The following is a 22258-nucleotide window of genomic DNA, read 5'->3' as shown; positions in this document are numbered from 1 at the left end:
TCAAAATCAAGACTAAATCAAGATAATGATAAATGTTATAGCGATCGTAAATTGTGCCTTACCGGAAGTAAAAAAAGTGTCAGTTGATATGAATCCAGTGGTATTTTCTGCGACGAGTAGGAATGGCTGCTAGAAACTGGATTCGAGAGTAACGGTTTGACATGGGCATTTCACAGTGCTTTTTTATGTAAAATTAATTGCATTATGTAAAATGAGTAGTTACCTTATGCAAATGCGTTGTTTAATCTTTATTGAGTAACTTCTTATAAAGCAATATTCCAATACAATTTTTCTCTCTGTCTTCGTTTTTATCACAGTATTGTGTGCCTTTTTATGTCCCTTCCTTAAGTGCAATGAATTTGGACAGAAAGTGTGCAAGAAAATTAAGACTGTTCTGATGAAACTAGATTTTGGAATAGTGGAATATATCAACCAGAAGAAAAAAGAGAGATCTGGTGAGTAATAAGTATAGTCCCAAGTTATGTATTTCTGTATGCAGAGAAAATGTTATTAACCTTGCAGACAGCTTGGTTTGTCCTGTGAAGCCAAGTGTACAGGTGTTTCTTGCTTTGAACCATTCTTAGCTTTATAAGGAGTGATAAAGTATGTCAGACATCTGGGTATGGTAAAAAAAATGTTATTTCATGGAAGGAAACAAGGCAAGACTGATGGTTCTCTTCCTGCTTGATTAGATGTACTGCTTACAGATTTTCAGAAAAAAACTACTCGCTGTAAAGTGTGCAATGCTTACCTCTATTTAGAGAAGGCAAACTTATCCAGGAGAGAGACTCATTCAAGAACACAAAATGAGTACATAACAGAATTTTCAGTAAGAGACTGAGCTCTCTTCCAGTATCTAAATCCGCCTGGTTTTCACTCTCAAGAATAATTTTTTTTCTTCCCCAAATACTCAATAAGCATTTAAGAATTACAGTAGGATAGTAGCTACAGATTAATCGGGTTTTTTAGTTAGAAAGGGGAGAAATCGGTTCAAAATGAATTTTCGCCTATCTCACCTGAAAACATTTATAACATTGGAAACTTTTAGATTTTAACTAATAAAGCTATTTGAAGAAAAATGTTTATATGAAAAGTGTTATCTTTTGTTTATGTTTTGTGTGAGCTACACTTTTGGTAATTAAACGTTTGTAATGTAGCCATAGGACTTGCAGGTAGCCTGCCCCTTTTAGTTAGTATTACATCAGTAGATTTTATATCTGCTTTAAAACGTGTATTTCTTCTAACAGTTCATCACACAACGTGCTGTTCCTAGACACAATGAAAGGAACCATCTGCCTTTTCCCCTTCTCTTACATATAATGCAGTAGTTGTTGGAAATATGGAATAATGCATTGAAAATTTTCTTTCCTGTGTTATTCCACCTTGTACTACTTTTAAGTGAAACTGGCAGAGAGATCCAACTGTCGTGACTGTGGTTTTCCGCTTATATTGGTTTAAAATATTCATGAGGCTATTCTTGGAGAGAGCGGAAGCAAAATCTGTGTCTCTGTTCAACTGTTAGGAGCAGCATTCCGTCAGACTTCAGAGGGTGCTTTGTATGCATATTTGTGTATAAATGTTGCGAAAGCAGGGAAATGGGGTGCAAAAAAGAAGAAAGGTTTTGTGAATTAAGATTTCACGCAATTATCCAGAAAATTGCGTGTTCTCCTGTAAAAGTAATGTGCTCAGATAACTACGCTGCCTGTTTTAACAGAATGTTACAACCATACATCGTACCAGCAGTGTAGTTTAAAAGATAGATATACTGCCAGGGAACGTTATGTTATGGTGAGCAACAGAGACTTCTGAAACTAAGTAAGTAAATGTGATGGAATGTATTTCGGAGCGACACTCTCTCTCCCGCTTTGGCTGCTGCAGGATATGTTTTGATAAACATCTAGCCTCTCAATCAGACTTGTTTTCCTCACCTTAGTAGCGTGTTACATCAATGGTGCACTCTGTCAACAAGTGAAAATGTACTGTGCTATGCAACCTATGTGACAGGGAACGCACACTGAACCTCAACGTCTGTTGTCATGAGTAGGATTAAATTTTTTTTTTTCTTTCAGAAACAGCAAAAACAAAACCCACAGAAGATGACAGTGAATTAGACATATCAGCCCTGTGTCCTAAGGTGACTTTTTTTCAGTCAGCCCTATCTTTTTTTAAAATATATATAGATAATGGAGAGTATCTAGACTACTGTCTCTCTTTTCTGTGGAAGACTAACGTGCCCGGGAGGCTGTGTTCCATTCCTGAACTAAGCAGTAGGCTTTAAAAGTGATTCATAGTCTCCGTCTTTAAGCTTATACTAATTAACTTACTTCATTTTTGACTTCTGGTCTTCAAGGTAATGGTTTCTTTGGCCTACTAAACTGTTTTTATTTTGTATTGGCTGTAGAATGATTAAACTAGAATTTAATAACAAAGGCAGCTATTTTTATTTGCAAGAGCGAAATTGCAGTTAATTTTTATCAAATTAAAATATAAAAGGGAAATGTTAGTACAGAATTTATCAGATACTTTTGTCATCGCTTGTCTGATCATTTTAAATGATAGTGTAAATCAGTATATTATCTGTCTTTCCAGACATGTATGAGAACACTCTAATACCTCCTTTCTCACTTAATATTCTAAATAACTGGCAAAAGACTTTCCATTGTTCTGAGAACACTGGTTGATATAAAAAGGATTCAGTTTTATAGGAATTCTTACGGAGTATTTGATCAGTAGTGTATAGAGCCTGACTTTGACAGCGATTGCTTTAAAGGTGTTTATGTATTCTAAAAGTAAATAGGATTTTATCCCATAGGATAAAAATTTCTAGCCGATGTAATTGAGTGTTGTTGGATAAATTCATAAAGGATAATGATTTTTTAATTTAGCTAATTTTTTACTGTCTTATAGATAATGGTGGTTTGTTTTTTTTAATCCAAGTTTATGCATTTCTTTACATTTATGCATATTTCTTATTTGGAGGCTCATTCTGCTTTCATTACAGTAGGATATTACTTTCAGAATGAATAATTGGAATTTTCTATGCTGCTTTAGTATAATACAGCTTTCAGTTATCAAAAACAGGGGTGCTTCAATTTTAAGTATTGTATACTGTTATTTTAATTTTTTTTACAATTAAAGCTTAAATAGGAGATGATTTATATTGCTATGACGTGCAAGAGGCTTCTTTTTCAGTATCTAATCATTGGCTTCCTGTAGCGTGAATTTTTAAGTATAAGACTACCACGTATGGGACTTTTTGATGTTTAGGTTAGTCCTGCAGTTGTTGCCAAAGAGCTGTCAGTGTCGGACACAGATGTATCAGAAGTATCTTGGACTGATAATGGGACCTTTAACTTATCCGAGGGGTATTCTCCACAGACGGACACATCTGATGGTATGTAATGGCTTCATCTGTTTCATCAATGAATTGCAGTCATGTAAGTTACCTGAAAATTATTAGAGAATTTAAGGACAAAAGTTTTTTGGGTTGGTTTTTTTCTTCCCCTACAATCAATTCAAAATTAATTCCAGTGTTTTATGTAGTTTTGGATGCATCTTGTGTAAGAGCTGTCCTTATCTTAAAAATAATAAAGTACATTAGTATGTGTCTAAATAGATAAGTAGTGGTGGGTAAAACCAGCACATTCAGTGAGTGCCTGATTTAACGCTCTCTTCTGTCAAACCTTTTAAGCAAAGTTCGTGCTACTGGTTTTGTGGAGCTATACAGCTAAAGGCTGAGGAAGAAAAAGCGAATACTTTGAATTGCTAAACAGCCAATTAAAGAAAGAATTATTAGGTTTCGGTTACTAGAATGCTGATGGAGACAGCCAGCAGTGAGCCTAAGTGAGATGTGAAGACTAAGACTAGGAAAAGATTCTCGAGCACTTGTCTTGATCTGGACGAGATCTTAAAGTTCTTACTTTTTACAGACTGAGCTTTCAGTTAGCACATTGCCTGAGCAAAGATTAAGAACAATAGTAGTTTGGTGTCATCTTAGCCATGTATTTGTTGCTCTGTTCATCTTGCATTCCTCCTCTTCTAGGAAAAGTACACTGTAAATGACAAGTAGGGTGATATTACTGAACATTTTACAAACCAAATTAATAATTTAAATTATTTTGTTAATATTTCAAGTGGTAAATAGACAGCATTGTACAATCACAGAATCGTAAGTTGGAATTGTTGTTCATCTCATCTAACCTCCTATTCAAAGCAGGTTCAACTTGATCAAGTTGCTCAGGGCTGTGACCGGTTGAATTTTGAGTATCTCCAATGGTAGAGATTCAGGAACCTCTCTGGACAGCCATTTTCAATATTTGATCACGCTCATGATGAAAAAGTTTTTTCTTATAGTGAGTCGAAATTTCCCATGTTCCAGCTTGTATCAATTTACTCTCATCCTTCCACTGTGCACCATTAAGAAGAGTCAAGCCCCATCTTCTCTATACCTTCCCATTAGGTAGTTAAAGACAACTACGTGATTCCCCCTTTGCTGCCTTCTCTTAAGGCCGAACAAAGCCCATTCTCTCAGCATCTCCTCATATGTCGTGTTCTCCAGCCCCCTAATAATCATGCTGACCCTCCAGGAGACTCATTCCAGTCTTTTATTGTCTGTCTTGTAGTGGAGAGGTCAGAACTAGGCAAAGTATTCCAAATGTGTGCTCTCAGGTTCCAAATAGAGGGAGAAAATCCCTTCCATTGACTTTCTGACTTTGTTTTAATATAGCTCACTACGTGATTGGTCTTTCTTGCTGCAAGGGTATACTACTGACTTGCTGTCCGCAGGTCTGTTTCTTGAAAGCTGCTTTCAGTATTGTTGCCCCCAACCTGTACTGCTGCACAGGTTATTCCATTCTAGATGCAGGACTTCCCATTTGCTTTTGTTGAATTTCATGATGTTCTTTTTTATCCTGTTCATTTCTTCAGCCTGTTGAGGTCCCTCTGAGGGCAACATGCCCTCCAAAATATCAAATACACCTGCCCCAGAGTAGTTCCTTTCTGCCCGTGAACTTGCTGAGAGCGCACTCCATCCTGTCATCCAAGTCATTAATAAAAATGTTCAACAGTGTTGGCTTCAGTACCTTTGAGAGACACCACTAATAACTGGCCTCCAGTGGACGTCGTATCACTGATCACACATCTTTGAGCCTGGCAGTCAGGCCAATTTTCCACCTACCCTACAGTTCACTTACCCAGTTTGCTCACCAATTCGTCTGTAAGAATAAGGTGGGAAACTGCGTTAAAGGCCTTGCTAAGTGAAAAATAAACAAAATCCACTCTTCTCCACCCACGGAGCGTTTCAGCAAATGGGACATACACGCAAGTGCAAGACCAGATGGGATGCATCCGATGACTGGCTCATCTCCTCTCAAAGCTCTGTGCATTTGAGCCACTGCTCTGCATTCAGCACAACCCTTCCTCCTCACCTTTCCAGCCTGTTTTTCCTAAAGAAAATGGAGAAAATTATGTACCCGGCATTTTTAGGATTCATTTCATTAGCCTTTATGAATGCTGCTATTACTTGTTTTCATAGAAAGTAAGTTCAAACTGATTAATTTTTACCTTCTCATTCAAACACTAGATGAAAATATTCCCTCAGGTCTCTTCCACATGCCATGTACTGTGGTCAGTATATTTTACGCATTTATAGTAAGAAATATCATGCTATTAATGCAGTCATTAAAATCTAATCTTCTATTTGTTCACATTCTGCTTTTTATCCTCTTTAAAATGTGAAACTATGTTAGTCATGTGTAGAGTTTCTGTTTTCTGTTTCCTATTTAATACAAGCATTGGCCAAGAAAGGAAAAACTTATAAATTAATTGTTTGTATTGGTTTTATATCTTTATTTAAGCATGTAAACATTCTTTTTTATTCTACAAGTGTTTTAAAGGCTTGTAATACATTCATACAGACATATTTGTAATTTATATAGATTGTAAAGAAAAATGTTTAAAGACCTGTTGTGACATTACAAATTTTAGGACTTTATGTGGCTGGTGTATTTAGGACTGGCTGTGCTAAAGATTTGCATGGCTTGTTTCATATACAGCTGGGTACCATTTAAAAAAGATATTATCCTCAAATAACTTTCTGAGTTACGTTGATACCAGGTGACTTGTGGTAAGTAGGTTTACGACCTTAAAACCGTTTTATTTTAGATGTAACACAAAGCTCCTCTGCATTAAGACTACATAAGACTACTAGTGGATTAGTCGTCTTCTATGGATTCGTAAATGTATTCAAAGGAGAATTTACCAATTGCATTTTTACATTTGGCTGCTTTTTTTGGAAGAAGCCTGTCATGTTTGCTAACACTGTTTCCTTGTGTTCATCCTGTAATAGATTTTGACCGACCTAGTGATCATGAAGAAGCTTTCGCTAGAGATCTTTCAGAATTTCCTTCTTTAGAAAATGGTGCTGGAACAAATGATGATGATGACTCAAGCATCGGTATGCCCGTCCAGCAAAAACGAAAAAAAGAACAAACGTATTTCAAGGTGGATCACGCTTCCAGACAGAGTAAAGAGAGACCGTCGACTGCAGGGCTCTCCTTGCCTTTGACCAGTGACCAAACCTTTAATTTAATGAGTGGAATTGCTGGGGATGTCATCGCAGCCGCAGTGTCTGCTGCCATCAAAGACCAGTTGCAGTCCGCCCAGCAAGCCCCCTCACATGCAGTGCCCAGTTTGAGCGAGGAGACAGACACAGAGGAAGCTGATGATTTTGAACTGCTTGACCAGTCTGAGCTTGAGCAGATTGAGAAAGAATTGGGACTTTCACAAGGCCAAGAAGCAGAATCCCAGGAAAAGAAAAAATCTTCAGGTTTCCTTTCAAATCTGCTCGGAAGTCATTAACCTGGAAATTGCAGCTGGTAACATAGAAGAAATTAAACATAAAACACACAAAAAAATCAAATGCAAAAAAAAAAAAAAAAAGAAAATTCTGAGCTGTAAGCTTTAACTGTCCCTTTAGATGTGTTATAATAATTTCCCTTATGCAGAGTGAATTAACTGGATAAATATCAGCTGATACTGATAGTTTAATGTTTCTGGTAGTTATACCTCAATGTAATAGCATGGAAATGAATTATCTATCCACTGTTTGGTTGCAGATGAGTGTTGGAGGTCAGTTGTTCAAAAGAATTGGGGGAGAGGGGTTTTTTTGTCTTTTTGCTAACCATGTATTTTGGGGTCCTGAGCCAAATTTTCAACATCGGCAGTTTATTTACTCTTGGGTGCCAACCATGTAATACAATTAATGATTCACACTGGGAGGGTAAGTTATCAGAGGACTGCAATGAGATTAAATAAATCTCACCTCCTTCAATGGTACCAAAAAGTATGAATCCCTGCAGTTAGCATTATGTGTAGTGCATCTGCTATATATGAAACACTTCAATTGGCACAACTCTAGTTTAAATATGTGTGCAACACTGTCAAAGAATTTGATTTCATACTTAAAACCTTTGAATTATTTTGGATATGGTGATGCATTTCCAAGTTTTTTGCTGTTTTAGGCTTGTAGAGTTGTAAAGTGGCATGCTGTTTGACTGACCACCTGCTGTGTTCCTTGATAGAGTCTGGTCCTTGGCAGTATTGCCCATGTAAAGTCAGCCAACACATTTTTATATTTAAGAGTTAATATCATGTAAACTGAACACCTTTTTGGGAGCAGGTGAGGGTAGTTATTGTTTGGAACAGAGGTTAGAGGTAAACAAAAAAAACAAAAACAAAAACAAAAAAAAGGCTTTATTAGGTGCCACTTCCTTAATTCAAGATTCTGTGGGTTTTGGTTTGTTTTGTTTTTTTTTTTTCCCCAGGACAGCTGCCATTACTTGCAACAAAAGTTCTGTTGCAAGCTGAATCTTTTAAGATACTGAAAAGTATTCGGCGAGGTTATTTGCTATAGAAGACACTCAGAATCTTCTTCTTGGCACGTAATTTAAAGCAAACAAAAAATAACTTGTTTAAATTATTTGCCAGTTTAAACTCCACACATGCTCAGTGAGTGGCATGGGATCTTAAGCAGGTAACTTATTTAACTTTTTCTAGGGCTTTTTTGTTCACCTGTGACAAATTAAATTGTAATAACAAGCAATAGTAATCAAAGAATTAGGAAGAAGTAAAGCTAGTTTTTTTAATGTGATGTAAACCGTTAGCAAAGTTGAGGGACCATGTCAGCTGCTGTTACTACTCAAGTGATTTTCCATTTGCTGGCATTTGAAGAGGTGAATGCTGTCATCCAGGACCCTCAGGAAGTACAGCAACAGATTATACAAAATCTTCCACTAACATGTATGTGTAGGTAAACCTGTGTTTGAAGTTAACTCCACTTCAATTTGTTTCTCTTTCCGAGGTGAAAAAATAGGCAGATGGCCAAAAAGAGTGTAGTGAAAGGAAAGATGCTGAGAATTTTTGACACTGGCTTTATCGTTGCTTGTGCTTTTGTGTCAGTAATGCATATTGACCGTGTTTGCTGTCCTTTACCAGTAAAAAAGTGAGCCTGTGCCTTCATTATCAAATCCATTACAAAGTGGATGCTGGATATAGATCCCACGAGATACAGCTTTTGAAATTAGAACATCTTAGCATTAAAAGCAAGTTCCTGGAAATGATGAAAAAACCATGGCCATGTCACTTTCCAAAGCGTTGGTTGCTAAGTTTCCTTTTTAGCTTCCACCAGCCAGCCTGCTCTTCTCAGTTTGAGAAAAAATAAAAGCAGCTTTTGCTGGGAAATCAGTCCGTTTAAAGGCCGTTTAAATTTCTCGGATGAGTTCAAAGCCTCGTTTCCTTGCTGCACGATTAGGACAATCTATAGAGTTAGAAGAGTACAACTTCCAAGTTGCTGATGAAGCTTTGCAGGACACCCAGACAACTGTGGGCGTCCTTGTGCGGGAGCACTGGGGGCCAGGAGGGGAAAGGGGCTAGGGGCCGGGGAGCGGCGGGAGGGAGCCATCACATCCTTCACAGGCTCTTCTGGAGCAGATCGATGGGACGGACTAGCTGGCTGTCAATGGCAGCATTACAACAGCGTGCACTTTATTGTTGTTTTATGAAGAATACTTGTGGTTATAGAAGTACGTAACGCAGGGGCACTCTTCTAGAATAATAGATTAGATCAAGAAGGAAAAGCAGTTGGAGGAGTTTCTCAGACTTTTTGTAAATGATCCATTTTCTGGTTTCAAGATAGAAAAATAGATCAGTTTTTCTCCAGTACGAGTCTCAATTTTTATTTCTTTTTTTTTTTCAGAAAGAAAAACAAAGCAAAACTTGAACAAGCGAATCATTAAAGTTTAGGGGCATAATTGCTTATTTGTCTTTAGAATTTTATTTTTTTGTTCTCGTGGTAGTAGATTACATTCAAGCTCCTAAATACTGTGTAATGGGAAGAAGGTAATTCTGTAACGTTTAATATTCCTCCTTTGGTAGTGGAAGGATGCTTAGTTTTCTGCAGAAAATTACCTCTTCCCCCCCAGCCAACCACAAACAAAACACTTTGCTCGGACACAATACATTCCACTGCCAGCAGTTTGACCACAGAACAAAAAAGAAAATGTTTCTCTCCTTGGTGAGATCCCTTCCTTCCACGCTGCCTTCAGTTGGAAATCCCCCGAGGAAACCTTCATTTTGCTGTATTCCCTTCATTTTGGTGTATTCTGTCAGCAGCCACAAAATACCGGTTACTTAAAAATTCCCATCACAGTGGTCCACAGCATCTTTCCTGCCGAGTACTGGCCATCACCTTCCCGTCTTCCAGAAGGGAACAGAGGGGCAGGGAGAAAAGCAAGCCAGGACGGGGTAGCACGGAGCTTCGAAACAAGCATTTGTTCCTCGGGATACCTGCTTATGTGCAGTTTCCAGTCGAAAGGCAGCGCTGTCAGTGACAAGGGTGAGAGCAGAGAGTGTGGCAAGTGCCCCCGGGGTGACACGGGGTACGACTGTGCCGTAGGGTGATTCCTGCCTGCGTTACCTGGTAGTAAATCGAGAATGGGGAGGCATATTTTTGCAGGAGGGTGTATTTCTGCTCGCCCTGCAGTGGCGCCTTCAGCATCCCTGCTGGAGGAGAACGGCCCGTGTCACGGCAGGGTCTGCGGGACGCAGCTCGGTCCTTCGTCATTGGGAAATGTCCCCCTGCCTTAGTACCTCAGAGTGACAGACGGGAGCGGGCGCCATTTGATCAGCGGCCTTAAGTCTGTCAAATCCAGCGTAAAAACACCCACTTTCAGCACTGGGGGCTTCCTCCATCTATGTACCACACACCTACTGACCCTTCTTCAGTTTTTTCATGAAAAAAACCCCAATTATTCTATGCAGAGGAGGGGAAATAATTTTAACCCAAAGAATAGGATTTGAAGAAATACTCGTTTTACTTGTTTTTTGTTCGTTTTGCACTTTTCCCAGGTGGTTTGAGCCTCCTGAACAACCTCCCCGTAGTCTCCATGTCTGTTCTCAGCACACGAGCAGCGTCACAGTCAGTAACACACCACCCGTCCGGGTAACCAGAAACTGGAAAACTACAAAATGTCTTTATTTAAAATATTTTGCAGCACTTTACCTAGCCTGATTACTATTTTGTAAACATGGAATTATTATATTGTTTGTAAAAACCATTTAATAAATATGTGTTAGTTTTTATCTTTCACCATATCTAATTGTATGTTTGTTCCAAAAATTGGGGGGGGGGGGGGGGGGGCAATAACCAACACAAAACCCAGCGAGTTCCCGCCGCTCCCACGGTTCCCCCAGGGGCGGGGCGGGCAGGCGGCGCTGCGGGGCCTCCGCGCCGACAGGGGGCGCTAGCGGCGGCGGCGCCGGGCGGAAGCGGACGGGCCCTGCCCTTCCTGCCCGGCGCTACGCGGCGTCTTCTTCCTCCTTCTTCTCCGCGGGTGCCGGCAGCTAGGCCGCGGGGGGATCTTTTGCCCCACGGGCGGCAGGTGCGTGTCCCAGCAGGGCCTGGCGGTGGTCGGGGCGGCTTAGTCCCGACGGGGCTGGAGGGGAGGGGAGGGTGAGGCGAGGCCCGGCCCGGCCCGGCCCCGGGGCGCGGCCGTTGGGACGCGCGTCCTGGGGGTGCCGGTTGCCCGCCTCATGGCGGAGCCGCCCTCTGGGCCACGTCTGGAGGGTCACGGCTTCCGCCTGTGCCCCTTCTCGTGTTTTGTTTTGGTTTATTGTATTTTTTCCTCTCGGGTTTAAGTTGTGCTGTCACTTCTGGTGTCCGTATAATCGTGGAGTCGTAGAACGGTTCGGGTTGGAAGGGGTCTTAAAGACCATCTAGTTCCAACCCCCCAGCCATGGGCAGGGACACCTCCCGCCAGACCAGGCTGCTCAAAGCCACATCCAGCCTGGCCTTGAACACTTCCAGGGATGGGGCATCCACAGCTTCTCTGGGCACCTGCCTGTTAGTCAGGCCTTTGTGTCTTGTGTCAGTCTTACAGACACTGATTCGATTTAAATTCAAATAACAGTATCTAAAATCAGCTGTACAAAAGTCTCTGTGGGGGGAACAAGATTTGTCTTGAAGGGCTTGGCTGTGCCTTGGGCTGAAGGCTCGTGAGTGCCTTAAGTTTGGTTTTCCTGAGCCCCACACAGGGGAAAATTCTGCGTTTTGGTTTTGCAGGTTGAAGAGGTGCGGGAAAGCTCAGGTGGGTGATGGGAAGTGGGAAGTGTTGGCGTAACTACATGGGATTCTGTAGGTGCTTTTTCTGCTCTTTGCAGCTTGAATTTTAGATGTTATTTCTCCACTTAGTAGTCAGATGTGAAGGTTTATGGTTTTAGATGGTCTCAGTTACATATCTCTTCTTCTGATTCGTTTTTTGGGGTTTTTTTCAGTCACCCCCAGGGTGATCTGGTGTGTAGCTGCTGTCTATCTGTAATAGACTGGATCAAACTGTTCTGTCCCAGAGGTTTCTGCAAAGATTTTGTGAGTAGCAGCAAATGTGATTCTGTGTCAGTTGCTTTATGTCAGTAAAATACCTGCATGGGCTAGGAAAGGGGTAGAAAGTTCTGCAGGTGGGAGGGAAATGCATCGGGGAGCAGTAGGGATCCCTCAATAGGCAGAGTGCATTTTCCCCTGAAACAAGATGCATGTGTTACAATAATAGATGCTTATAGTATTTAAAATAAATTAGCATGGCCTTTATTTTCTGTTATGTATTTTCCATCACTGTAGGATTACAGATAACACAAGCAGTAAATTAGGAGTCCAGTTCTTCCAGGGAATGAGTATGTCATAAAGTACCTTTCAGCTCTGTGCTTATTTGTGTTTTTCACCATGGCTTCTCCCTGTTTGTAGTTTCTGGGAGCTGCTGTTCCTCTGCCTGCCTTCAGACCCTCTCCTCCTGAGGTATTATTTCTTTTTTTTTTTCCAGGTTAAACTATGTTTTTTCTAAATCAGTTAAAAGATGGGGGTGGCGGGGTGACTTTAGTGGTCTCCAGCTAGAAAATGCTTTTTTGCTTTTGGAGTGTTCAAGAGATTCCATCAACTTTGTTTAGAAAAAAAAAAAAGTTTCGTTAACTAAAGGAAGGAAATGTATGGCTTTGACAGCATCAGTTACAGGTCACTGCCCTCCAATTGCCCTTTGACAGCCCCAGTAATGCAGCTCAGCTGGATGGTGGGAAGTGGAGGAAGACCAGTGGCAACAGTGGCTTCAAGTGCTAAATCTAGGCATGACTGGCTACATCTCCAGGTTAACAATTCTGGGGCATAAAGTGTTGTCAACGGCACATGCACTGCTCCAAAAAAGCTGAGAGGGGTTTATTTTTTATTTTTTTTTCCATTTGATAAGGCTGTGGAAAATGGAAAATAAACATGAAAGCAGGTTTTCCCTTTTTACCCTTATTTTGGAGAAATCACTAGTCTCCTCAAAAGCCTATAGTTGGCAGAAAACTAACTTGATAAGAACCTTTAGTTTCTGATCTCCAGTAAAAAGCTCGGTGCTTTCAAAGTGCTGCTTCTAGGGAACCCTCTTGTTCTGTGTCCAAGCCCTGACAATCACAGTGAGTGCAGGGTCCAGAGCTGGGATGCTCTGGTGCTGCTGTGGTATTAGTAATATCTGATAACTGTATCAGAGTCTTGTATTTTTTTTGTTCCTTCTCGTACGTAACATGCTGTTTGCTAATGCTGGTGTTTAATAAATTTAATTCTGTAGGAGAACTGTATCTCTGATGCTGCCTTACATGGGTGCTGTCAGGATGTTGTGTTTGGAGTTTTTTTGTGGCTGTTACTTATCTCTGTTAGCATAATTATTATTTTTTCCCCACTTTTTAGTGATGGCAACCTACACTTGTATCACTTGCCGTGTGGCTTTCAAGGATGCTGACATTCAGCGTGCCCATTACAAAACTGACTGGCATAGATACAACCTGAAGCGTAAGGTTGCTGACATGCCTCCTGTCACTGCAGAGAATTTCCAAGAGAGAGTCCTAGCGCAGAGAGCAGTAGCAGAGGAGCAGAACAAAATCACTGCCACTTACTGCACAGTTTGCAGCAAGAGGTTCTCTACCTTCAATGCCTACGAGAATCACTTGAAGTCCAAGAAGCACCTGGAGTTGGAGAAGAAAGCTGTTCAAGCTGTCAGCAAGAAGGTGAAAATATTAAATGAAAAGAACCTGGAAAAGGGGCTGGCCCCGGAGAGTGTAAACAAAGATGAAATGAACGCAGCTATTCAGCAGGCCATCAGAGCTCAGCCATCTTCATCTCCAAAGAAGACACCTTTACCTCCTAGTAATGCAAGCGGCTCTCCAGTTTCAACGGGAAGCACCAGCTTATCACAGAGTAGAGAACGATCGGAAAAACCTCCACGGCTACAGTGGTTTGAACAGCAAGCCAAGAAGCTGGCCAAACAACAAGCAGAGGAAGAAGAGGATATGGAAGAAGGTAAGGCAGTAAACTTACTGACAAGAGATAGCTTGGGGTAAGGTACATTGTTGGTTTTGTATAAAATCCTCCTTCTGTTTCTGCAGTAGTACAGCATTTTCCATCATGAAAGGTCTTCCTGTTGATTCAATTTTCAGGTTAACAGTGGAGTTAAGGTTGGCCCATGCTTGCAGTTAAGGACTCGGGGTTAATGTCTGAACTGCCAGCTGTGCAAGACGCTAATGCCTGTGAAGGTTCAATATTAACACTTACTAATATGAGCGTTATTTTCCACATGAAACTCCAGGGGAAGTTTCCTTTAAGGAAGGCTAACATAAAAGGTTACCCTAAAACTACTTCTGAAAAGTAGATGAGCAAAAATCCAGTCATGACCATTTGCTTATTGTCCCATCAATCACTTTACTGATCTGTTGAAGGGAGGTGGGGGTGGTTTTGTTTTTCTCTGCCCACCAAGATCAGAGGAGAAAGTTTGCTCCTTAACCTGACACTGTGTGGCATAGCTTCTCAGCATGTTGGCATCTACATTAAAACTGGTTTAAGGGTGGCCGCCCCAACTGCCTGTTCCTGATGCGTCACCCTTGCCGCTTGTGCAGGTACAGCTCATCATTGGAGGTTAGCCTGAAAAGTGGACAACTGAAAAGATCAGAGCTACAGAATTCCCAAAAAAGGGTTGTTCTTAACCTGGGTGCTTTCAGTGCTGTAGTTTACAGTGCAGCTCCAAAGGCATCTGTTGGAGCGATTGAATGGGGTGATTAAACTGCAGCAAGGGGACAGGTATGAATGAAGTGGGACCACTTCGTTACTGAACCCGTTGTGTCATGTTATTATGTCTGTTACAGTAGTTTTATGCTGGTGAAATTTCAGTTGCAATTCAGGGAACCTGTTCTATAGGAGAAGAAACGTACACCTCTGAACGTGTATCTTAACATCTAAAGAAGGAGCCGGCTTCCACCAGTTTTGTATTAATGTGTTAGTCATAAATTCTAATGCTAAAATCTCAGTAGGTTTCTGAATGTCAATTTCCCTTTTAAGTGTTTGTCTAGGAATGTTTCCTACAAGTCCTGTTAATTCAGTGTCAGGCTTTTAAAATCATTAAACTATATCCTACAGCAAATATCTCTAATTAGCAGACTACAACGCTGGGGAGCACCATGTTCCCTGTTCTCAAACACTCTGTGCTCATGGCAGTTGGAAGGGGACCAGTAGGAATAGAGTACTGGGAAGTGCTCACTGCCCCAGATCTGAGCTTCTTAAAAAAGATTTCTGGACTTGTCTAGCAGTACAATCAGATTGCTGGTTCGTCTGTCCATTAATGAGCTCTGCAGTAATCTTGCAAATGTGTAAAATTGTTAGTATATCTTGGTATATACTAATGTATAATGTAACATAGTATATCTGTGGCAGCTGGCTTTGGTCTTCTCTGTTGTTAAAGATGTATGTGTGAACAGGAGTGTGTTTTCACTCACTGCTGAGTCACTGCTGGAAATGAGTATTTTCATGATTCTGACGGAGTTGTATTGTTTTTAATGAACCATGCATGCATTCTTGTGCTGTGCTGAATTAAATTTAAGGCTTTGAAATGGCAATAAAGTGTTAATAGTTGAGAAAATGAAGGGGAAAAGAAATATTGGATCTGCCAACTTTTTTATGAGTAGACTTGAGATTTGCTGTGCATCTCACAAAGAAATGTGTTTTAGTGGCAATAGTATATTTTTGCACCTTGAAGTGACTGTGTGGCACTTAGCTGCAAGAGTGGAAAATGCAATATTTTCTATGATAACTTTTTCTAACTTAACGGGGACTTGTTTTGCTTTGGAGAAGTAATCATATAAATAATTTATTTTTCTTTTTAAAAGACTGGGAAGATATGGATTCCGATGAAGACATTGGCTCTGAAGAAGAGATGGAAAGTGTGGGAGAAGAAGAGGGGGAGCAGGCAGAAGCTGAAAGCACTCCTGCTGTTGGGGCCATACCAGTCACGGACTGCTTGTTCTGTCCCCACCATTCAAGATCTCTCACGAAAAATGTGGCCCATATGACAAAAGTTCACAGTTTCTTCATTCCAGACATAGAGTACCTTGTGGATCTCAGAGGACTAATCAAGTACCTGGGTATGCCTGTAAACATCCTCTGATTTTTGATCAGGATAATTCTATACTCTTATTGCTTATTTTCACTGGTGTATGACTTAAAATGTTTTCGGTTTTTTTTTTTTGGTGTAAAATATGAGTGCTGTCTATTTCAGTATGTTGATCATGAACAGGACCACCGCCTTTCCAGGGAGAGTGAGAGAAAACCCCCCTGAGCAAACATGTGGTCATCTACCCTGTAGGTTTCATGTGGTTTTCTAATGTTGAGAAAGTTGTTCAGCTAATATGAAATTTAGGACAAAACTCTACTGCTAAAGTGTGTGTATGAACTGTGTTATCGTACTTGTAAGTCACAAGTATTTCCTTCATCAGTTTACAATATTTGTGAGAGAGCTATAACCTAGGAAAAAAAATTTATCTTCCTTGAATACTACAGATAATGATGAGACTAAAACAATTTTGGAGGTAGAAAGCTGTATTTGAAGTATGAAATTTGTTATTGAGAATACATAATGATCCATACCTTGTCATATGAAATCTTTAAATGCACAGACTTGGAGCCATATGGTCAAAGCATAGGAACAGCAGGGCTTTTCTGGAAATGAAGAGCTCAAGGCTCTGCTTTCAAGCTGGGAAGCCTACATCACAGAAATGTTAATTATTGACAAGGGAGGCTCTATTCAGACCAATAGGAGTGTCATTGTTTTCTACAGGAGAGAAAATTGGTGTTGGGAAAATCTGCATCTGGTGCAACGAAAAAGGGAAATCCTTCTACTCTACAGAAGCCGTACAGGCTCACATGAATGATAAAAGCCACTGCAAACTCTTCACAGATGGAGATGCTGCCCTGGAATTTGCAGACTTCTATGATTTTAGGTGAGGAGGCTTTTGTTTGAGTGGAGCACAGATGGGGACAGGCAAAAGGACAGTTAAATATTAAATCAGAAACTATTACCTGTTCTTAAAATTTAGCCCTGTTTCTGGTTCTGATGCTTATTTTGCGTAGCTGGTTCACCACTTTTCTAGATACGCATAACAACATGATTTGTTGTCCTCTGCTGTGACCAACAACACCAGTCCTACATGGAAATTTTTTTTTTTTTTTTAAAGTAGCTGGAGCTAAACAGAACTGCTCTGATTTAGAGACCTCCAGTTGAGATTTCTGTAACTTATCCTAAGCTGTGTTTATTTAGGTCAGAAATACCTCCTGTTATGGTGACGTGGATTTAGAGGCACTTCTTGGAGGGGTCGTTCAGTAGCTGTGCAGAGCTGGTGAGCTGCACAGTGGTGGCTTTTCACCATAAGTGGCTGTTAAGTGTGCAGCAGCAGAACCGTGGTGGGTTATAGAACAGGGTGGAGGAAGGGTGGCCCTTGTCTTCAACCTCTGTTCAGGGCAGGATGTTCCTGGGAAGAGCTCTCAAACCAAGGTAGGTGAAACGTGATGATGTTTGTGGCTTGCTGTAGCCGCACATGGCAGTTCTTCTGTGTAATGGGTCTGGATAGCTGTGGCTGCTCACCATGTATAAACCATGTACTGCTGCTCTTCCACAGGAGCAGTTACCCCGATCACAAGGATGGGGAAGATGTGGAGGTGCCTGGAGAGCGCCCAGCAGAGAGAGAGTTGGATTATGATGATGACACCATGGAGCTGATCCTTCCTTCAGGTAGGCATAGGATTTGTGTTATGAGGAACTTACTCTGCCTTTCTCACAGCTGCAGCCGTTACCTGCAGCATAGGTCATCGTTGTGTTTTTCCTTTGGCAAGGGAGAAAGTGATTTTGCATCTTAGTGTCTTTGGAGTTTTGTCCTCACCTTCCATTATTTTCACTACCAAGTAGTTCGGCTTCTTCAGCATTAACATATATGTGGACTGGGGCGGGGGGTTCCTTTGCCTGCTTTACCTCTTCATTAACATGTGACTCTTGCGGTGTGCTCCAAGAGTTTCCATATCTTGCTTTAGTGCAACTTTGGTTATCTAGTGTCGTTTTTGCAGAAAGTCAGCTGGTAACTAATTTAGTAAAGAACCTTACTCTTGCCTTGTATAGTATTTGGCACGCTTGCTTGCAATTTTTTTTGTTTTGGTGTTTTTTGAATGAGGGGACCTCAGCCCTTTCGTTCTGAAACGTGCTGCCAACTATGCAGTTACAGATTTCCTGAATGTCAGCAAGTTACTTCCCTGGTAAGTAACCGGGGGAAGCTGGTTACTTGAAACAGCATTGCCTCTCTGCTCGTTCCCCTAATTAATTTTTTTTTTCTGATAACTGCCTGGTTGTTATTTGAGCTTAGGCCCTCTTGAACAACAGCACTCTTTGGGCGTTTTTTTTATTCAAGGTAGAGTGCAGTACAGCAGCTCTTACAGGAGTTAACACCGAGTTCCTAATAGTGCTAAAGTTTTTAAGGTTCTGGGCCTTTTAAAAGCATTTCTTAGCGTAGGGATTTTCCACAGTTTTCACAATGTGCTTGAATACTGCATTTCAGAAGCTGCTTCATTATGCATAACAAGATATCCCTTCCTCTGAACAGGTGCAAGAGTGGGTCATCGTTCTTTAATGAGATACTACAAGCAACGATTTGGTCTGTCAAGAGCAGTGGCTGTTGCGAAAAATAAGAAAGCAGTGGGTCGGGTGTTGCAGCAGTACAGAGCTTTGGGCTGGACAGGTCAGACAGGTAAGTGACAGTCTGAGGTTTTTGCAGAGAAGGAGGCTCTAGGACGTCATCGCTCTACAATTAAATAGGTCGAGTTTGTTTCACGTTTGTGGGGTTTTATGCAGTAGTTTGTCTTCAAGTTAGTTCCCTTTCATTCCTGATATCCAGGCAGAATAAGTAGTAGGAAATTGTTTGTGTCTAAAATCCAGTGCAGCTTCCGTGCAAGCCTTTCAGTTCATTAGCACGTGTGTTTGTGATATTTGCTGATTTTCTAAGGTTTGTTGGTTTCTAGGGTAATAATCCTTTCTCTGCCTGCCAAAACCACTACTCCCGCTATTTAATAATGTAACGTAAAACACTCTTTGATAGTTAGAATACTTTTTCAGCTGGGGAGCAGGGATCTATATCCACTTCTGAAATAAAAGAATCGCGCACTGGAATGCAAAACAACCTTTTCTCGTAATGGGTAATGGTGATGGGTGTTCATAGAGGGAACTGGCCTTTCCCAAGAGAAGAGTGAGAAGTGTCCCAGTATGTGAAGGAAAACGTACAGCTAACTGCCGATTTAAATGGACAATTAACTGATTTGCATATTAGTAGTAAGTAATCTTACAAACATTTTTCCCTCTTTCTCTTCCTCCTCTCTCCCTGAAGGGGCAGTCTTTGCTCAGCAGCGTGATATGCAGTACCTGCAGAGGATGAAGTCAAAGTGGATGCTCAAGACAGGAATGAGTAACAATGCTACAAAGCAGATGCATTTCCGGGCGCAAGTCAGATTTTGAGTTCCCAAGAGAGCTGCATGCAACTGGTTTTGGGAAGGGGGATTTGATGGTCTCTGGGTCGAAGATTCTGTTATTAAAATGGACTTGGTACCTATCAAATGAGGATGTGTATGCTGGTGTGCATTCCTGTCTGAGGAGAGCAGGGAGCTTGTCTCTTCCAGTGAAATAATGGTTGACCTAACTTAAAAAATAAAGTATCTTAAATGGAATGTGGCAAAGTAGTCATGGCTATGAATGAAGATGCATGCATAGTCTTGCTGCCCATCTCTGTGCGGTCCATTTCGGTGGGGCAGTTGGCATTTTCATTTATCTGAATATCCTCAGTTTCCAATTCTGCAAAATGCATGTGGCCAAGAGGAGGTCCAAGATCTAAGAGCCTGAGATGGAATATATTGAAGGTGTTCACTTGTGATGCCAGGCATAAGTTAGCTGGGTGTTTTGGACTTCTAGCTGGCACTGTAGAGGTGAAAATGTGAGATCAGAGATTCTGGGAGGGTTAAGTGATAATTGTTTGAAGAATTGCACTGGTGTAAAACATAACTGCAGGATTAATATTGTCCTTGGAAGTTGACTGTACTTGTCAGCTATGGGCTGGATTAATAATTTATAGTGCAGGTTTTTTATGTTGAATTTAATGAATTTTCATTACCTAAAAGCTGCTGAAAATTACCAAAACGTTTAGATGAATGTCAGTCAAAATATCTGATGATCTGTTAAAGATTTCCTGATTAGAACTCTGAAATCGCTATTGATGTCAGCTTTTGTTGTTCCTGTTGAGTACTGGTGTTTCGTATGATCTTCTTGGAGGAAAGTGACCCAAGACACGTATTGGTTAGAGTGGAGGCACGCTCTCCCACTTAAGCAGGTGAACTGTTACAGGCAGGTGTAGAGAAAACCTGCTTGTAAAAGAGCTGAGGCAGCAGCGCTAGTGTTGATCCTGGTAGTGTAGATGTTAAAAGCTTCCATGACCGTACCAGTTCTGACCGTCATGTGACGAGGTGGGCACTTAGACACAAAGGTGTAGCCTAGCTCATGAAGACCCGAGCTGTAGTGTGCTGGACACTGTGAGTGTATGCCACAGGAAAATTGCTATTTGTTTGCGTGTCTTTTCATTGTGAAGGCAGCTGCAGCTGGTTACAGTTAAGTTGCGCTTCTGCATTTTAGGATTACTCTGCATTCCCTGGTAGTGGCTTTCATTGGCATGATTTTAATACGTTTTCTTCCTCGCCTGTGAATAGTGTGTGCATAATATCACTGGCAGTGGTAGGGGGAGTGTCAATTAACACTATATTTTGACTTCTTAAAATAATCCACTAAAGTCTCCCTAAGAAGAAAGTTCAGAAAAAGTAGTACTGTTGGTATATTAGCACTTGAAAGAGTGGTATATTTATGTGACTCTTAGGAAAGTGATCATTTCACAATGGAGGTGCATGCTATGTATTTTTATTGTGTGGATTTGTCCATGGTGTTTTGGGTTTGGGCTTTTTTTCTTTTTTTAGTAAGTTATGCTGCCTTGGAAGTTTTTTGCTTGTTCCTGGTTTTACTGAGAAGACAGAACTTGATCAGTATTGGAGGTTGGTAGATTTGACGCAGCATTTACTAAGTCAAGTGACTAATACATTAAAAACAGTACAGATCTGAGTTAAGGGAAAACTGAAGCAGAGAATTTTAATGAAAGGCTGTGTTTGCGTCCAAAATCTTGAACTAAAGTTGGGTAGATAAATGAGTACCTCCTTTTTCCAGGCAAGGCAGAGTTACTGCCATTGTGTATCCATAGCTGCATCTAGCTCACATTTGAATTTATTCTAGAGAGTTTGCTCTGGATTGGGCTTTACTCTCAAAATTAGAAGTAAGAGATCTAGTCTCAGCTATGTGACTCAGGCTATGTGAATCTTAAGACATTGTATCCTTTATTACACTCGTAACCTGGCCCAACTTGCAGTTATGGTATGGATTTCTAGCACTGAGGGTGTATCATACATGTATTTGTCAAGCCTCGACATCTGGTAATTGGGAACTGCTCATATCCTTTTCTTTGAAGTTAGAGATTACTATCAAAGGGTCTTACGCTTATGGATGACCTACATTGTCTTTACACAGAGAGCTAAGTGAAATGCCACAAAAATGTAGAAATAGATGGGTTACACTTCTTAGGCAAAATCTTAACTTGAAGCCTCCTGAAATGGCTTTGAATACAAGTATGAGTCATCAGTGAGCGTCAGGGCAGTATTCAGTCTGGAGCTTTTGGAAAACGCTCATGGAATATCCAAAACTTATGTTAAGGACAGGACAATTATCCTGAAAGAGTCTTGGACATAACCTAGTACAGTTGCTAAAGTCTTAGAGGTAGATGTTAAAGGAATCTCGGCAGTGAAGGCAGAAATACAAGGAGATAATTGATAACTGACAAATGACTTTGGGGCTGTAAGGTTCAGGCTGAAGGTGCATGGGGTTTGCTGCTCTCCCCAATGTGAAAAGGCAACCAAAGAAACTCCTGTTCTCTGTGCAGACTTGCTCAAAGAAGCCTGCTGCTTATGCAAAGGTGGGGATTGCCTGAATTTCCTGAACAGCCTAGTTCAGAAAGAAATGCAAGTAACGAAAAATGAAAATTTGTAATGGTTTGTCAAGTCACAGGGAAGCTGAAGGAGGCAACTTGTATAGTATGCATCTATGATTCTGTCCTCTGTGTCTTGCTGCAGTTTACTCAGAAGAAAATGGAGGAGAGTTATGGAAACCTACTCATATTTTAAAGGAAGAGTTTTAAATGTAAGCTGAAAACGGGTGTCTTGGAAAACCAGCAGAGGGCATAGGAAAGCTTTTCCCAGAATTGTGTTTACTATGAAAATAAATACAGTCTGGTAAGA

At 40.9% G+C, this 22258-nt stretch overlaps 2 protein-coding genes across 6 annotated transcripts in view; both read left to right on the top strand.

The window, feature by feature from the left end:
* The window catches only part of RETREG1 (reticulophagy regulator 1), a 71127-nt gene extending 60477 nt beyond the window's left edge, over positions 1-10650 (top strand). For both annotated transcript variants that reach the window (XM_054190802.1, XM_054190803.1), the window contains 4 exons: positions 318-455; positions 2070-2134; positions 3268-3394; positions 6347-10650. In XM_054190802.1, the coding sequence (XP_054046777.1) occupies positions 318-455; positions 2070-2134; positions 3268-3394; positions 6347-6858 (842 nt within the window). In that variant the 3' untranslated portion in view covers positions 6859-10650. The remainder of the gene's footprint in view (positions 1-317; positions 456-2069; positions 2135-3267; positions 3395-6346) is intronic.
* A 165-nt stretch (positions 10651-10815) lies between these two features.
* On the top strand, positions 10816-19603 carry ZNF622 (zinc finger protein 622). Of its 4 annotated transcripts, XR_008464755.1 has the most exons (10): positions 10816-10937; positions 11830-11920; positions 12293-12343; positions 13268-13876; positions 15733-15987; positions 16680-16842; positions 17518-17630; positions 18064-18145; positions 18490-18633; positions 19267-19403. XR_008464755.1 is itself a non-coding variant. In XM_054190805.1 (9 exons), exons 4-9 carry the CDS (start codon positions 13270-13272, stop codon positions 19392-19394), a joined length of 1410 nt encoding a protein of 469 aa, XP_054046780.1. In that variant the 5' UTR covers positions 10816-10937; positions 11830-11920; positions 12293-12343; positions 13268-13269; the 3' UTR covers positions 19395-19603. The 4 variants fall into 4 exon arrangements, 3 of the variants coding, with proteins under 3 accessions (XP_054046780.1, XP_054046781.1, XP_054046782.1); XM_054190805.1 differs by lacking the exon at positions 18064-18145 and having other exon boundaries at positions 19267-19603; XM_054190806.1 differs by lacking the exons at positions 11830-11920; positions 18064-18145 and having other exon boundaries at positions 19267-19603.
* The last annotated feature ends 2655 nt before the right edge of the window (positions 19604-22258 follow it).

This window comes from Rissa tridactyla, chromosome 2, assembly GCF_028500815.1.
Source record: "Rissa tridactyla isolate bRisTri1 chromosome 2, bRisTri1.patW.cur.20221130, whole genome shotgun sequence".
NCBI lineage: Eukaryota > Metazoa > Chordata > Aves > Charadriiformes > Laridae > Rissa > Rissa tridactyla.
This window is presented reverse-complemented; position numbering and strand designations above follow the sequence as displayed.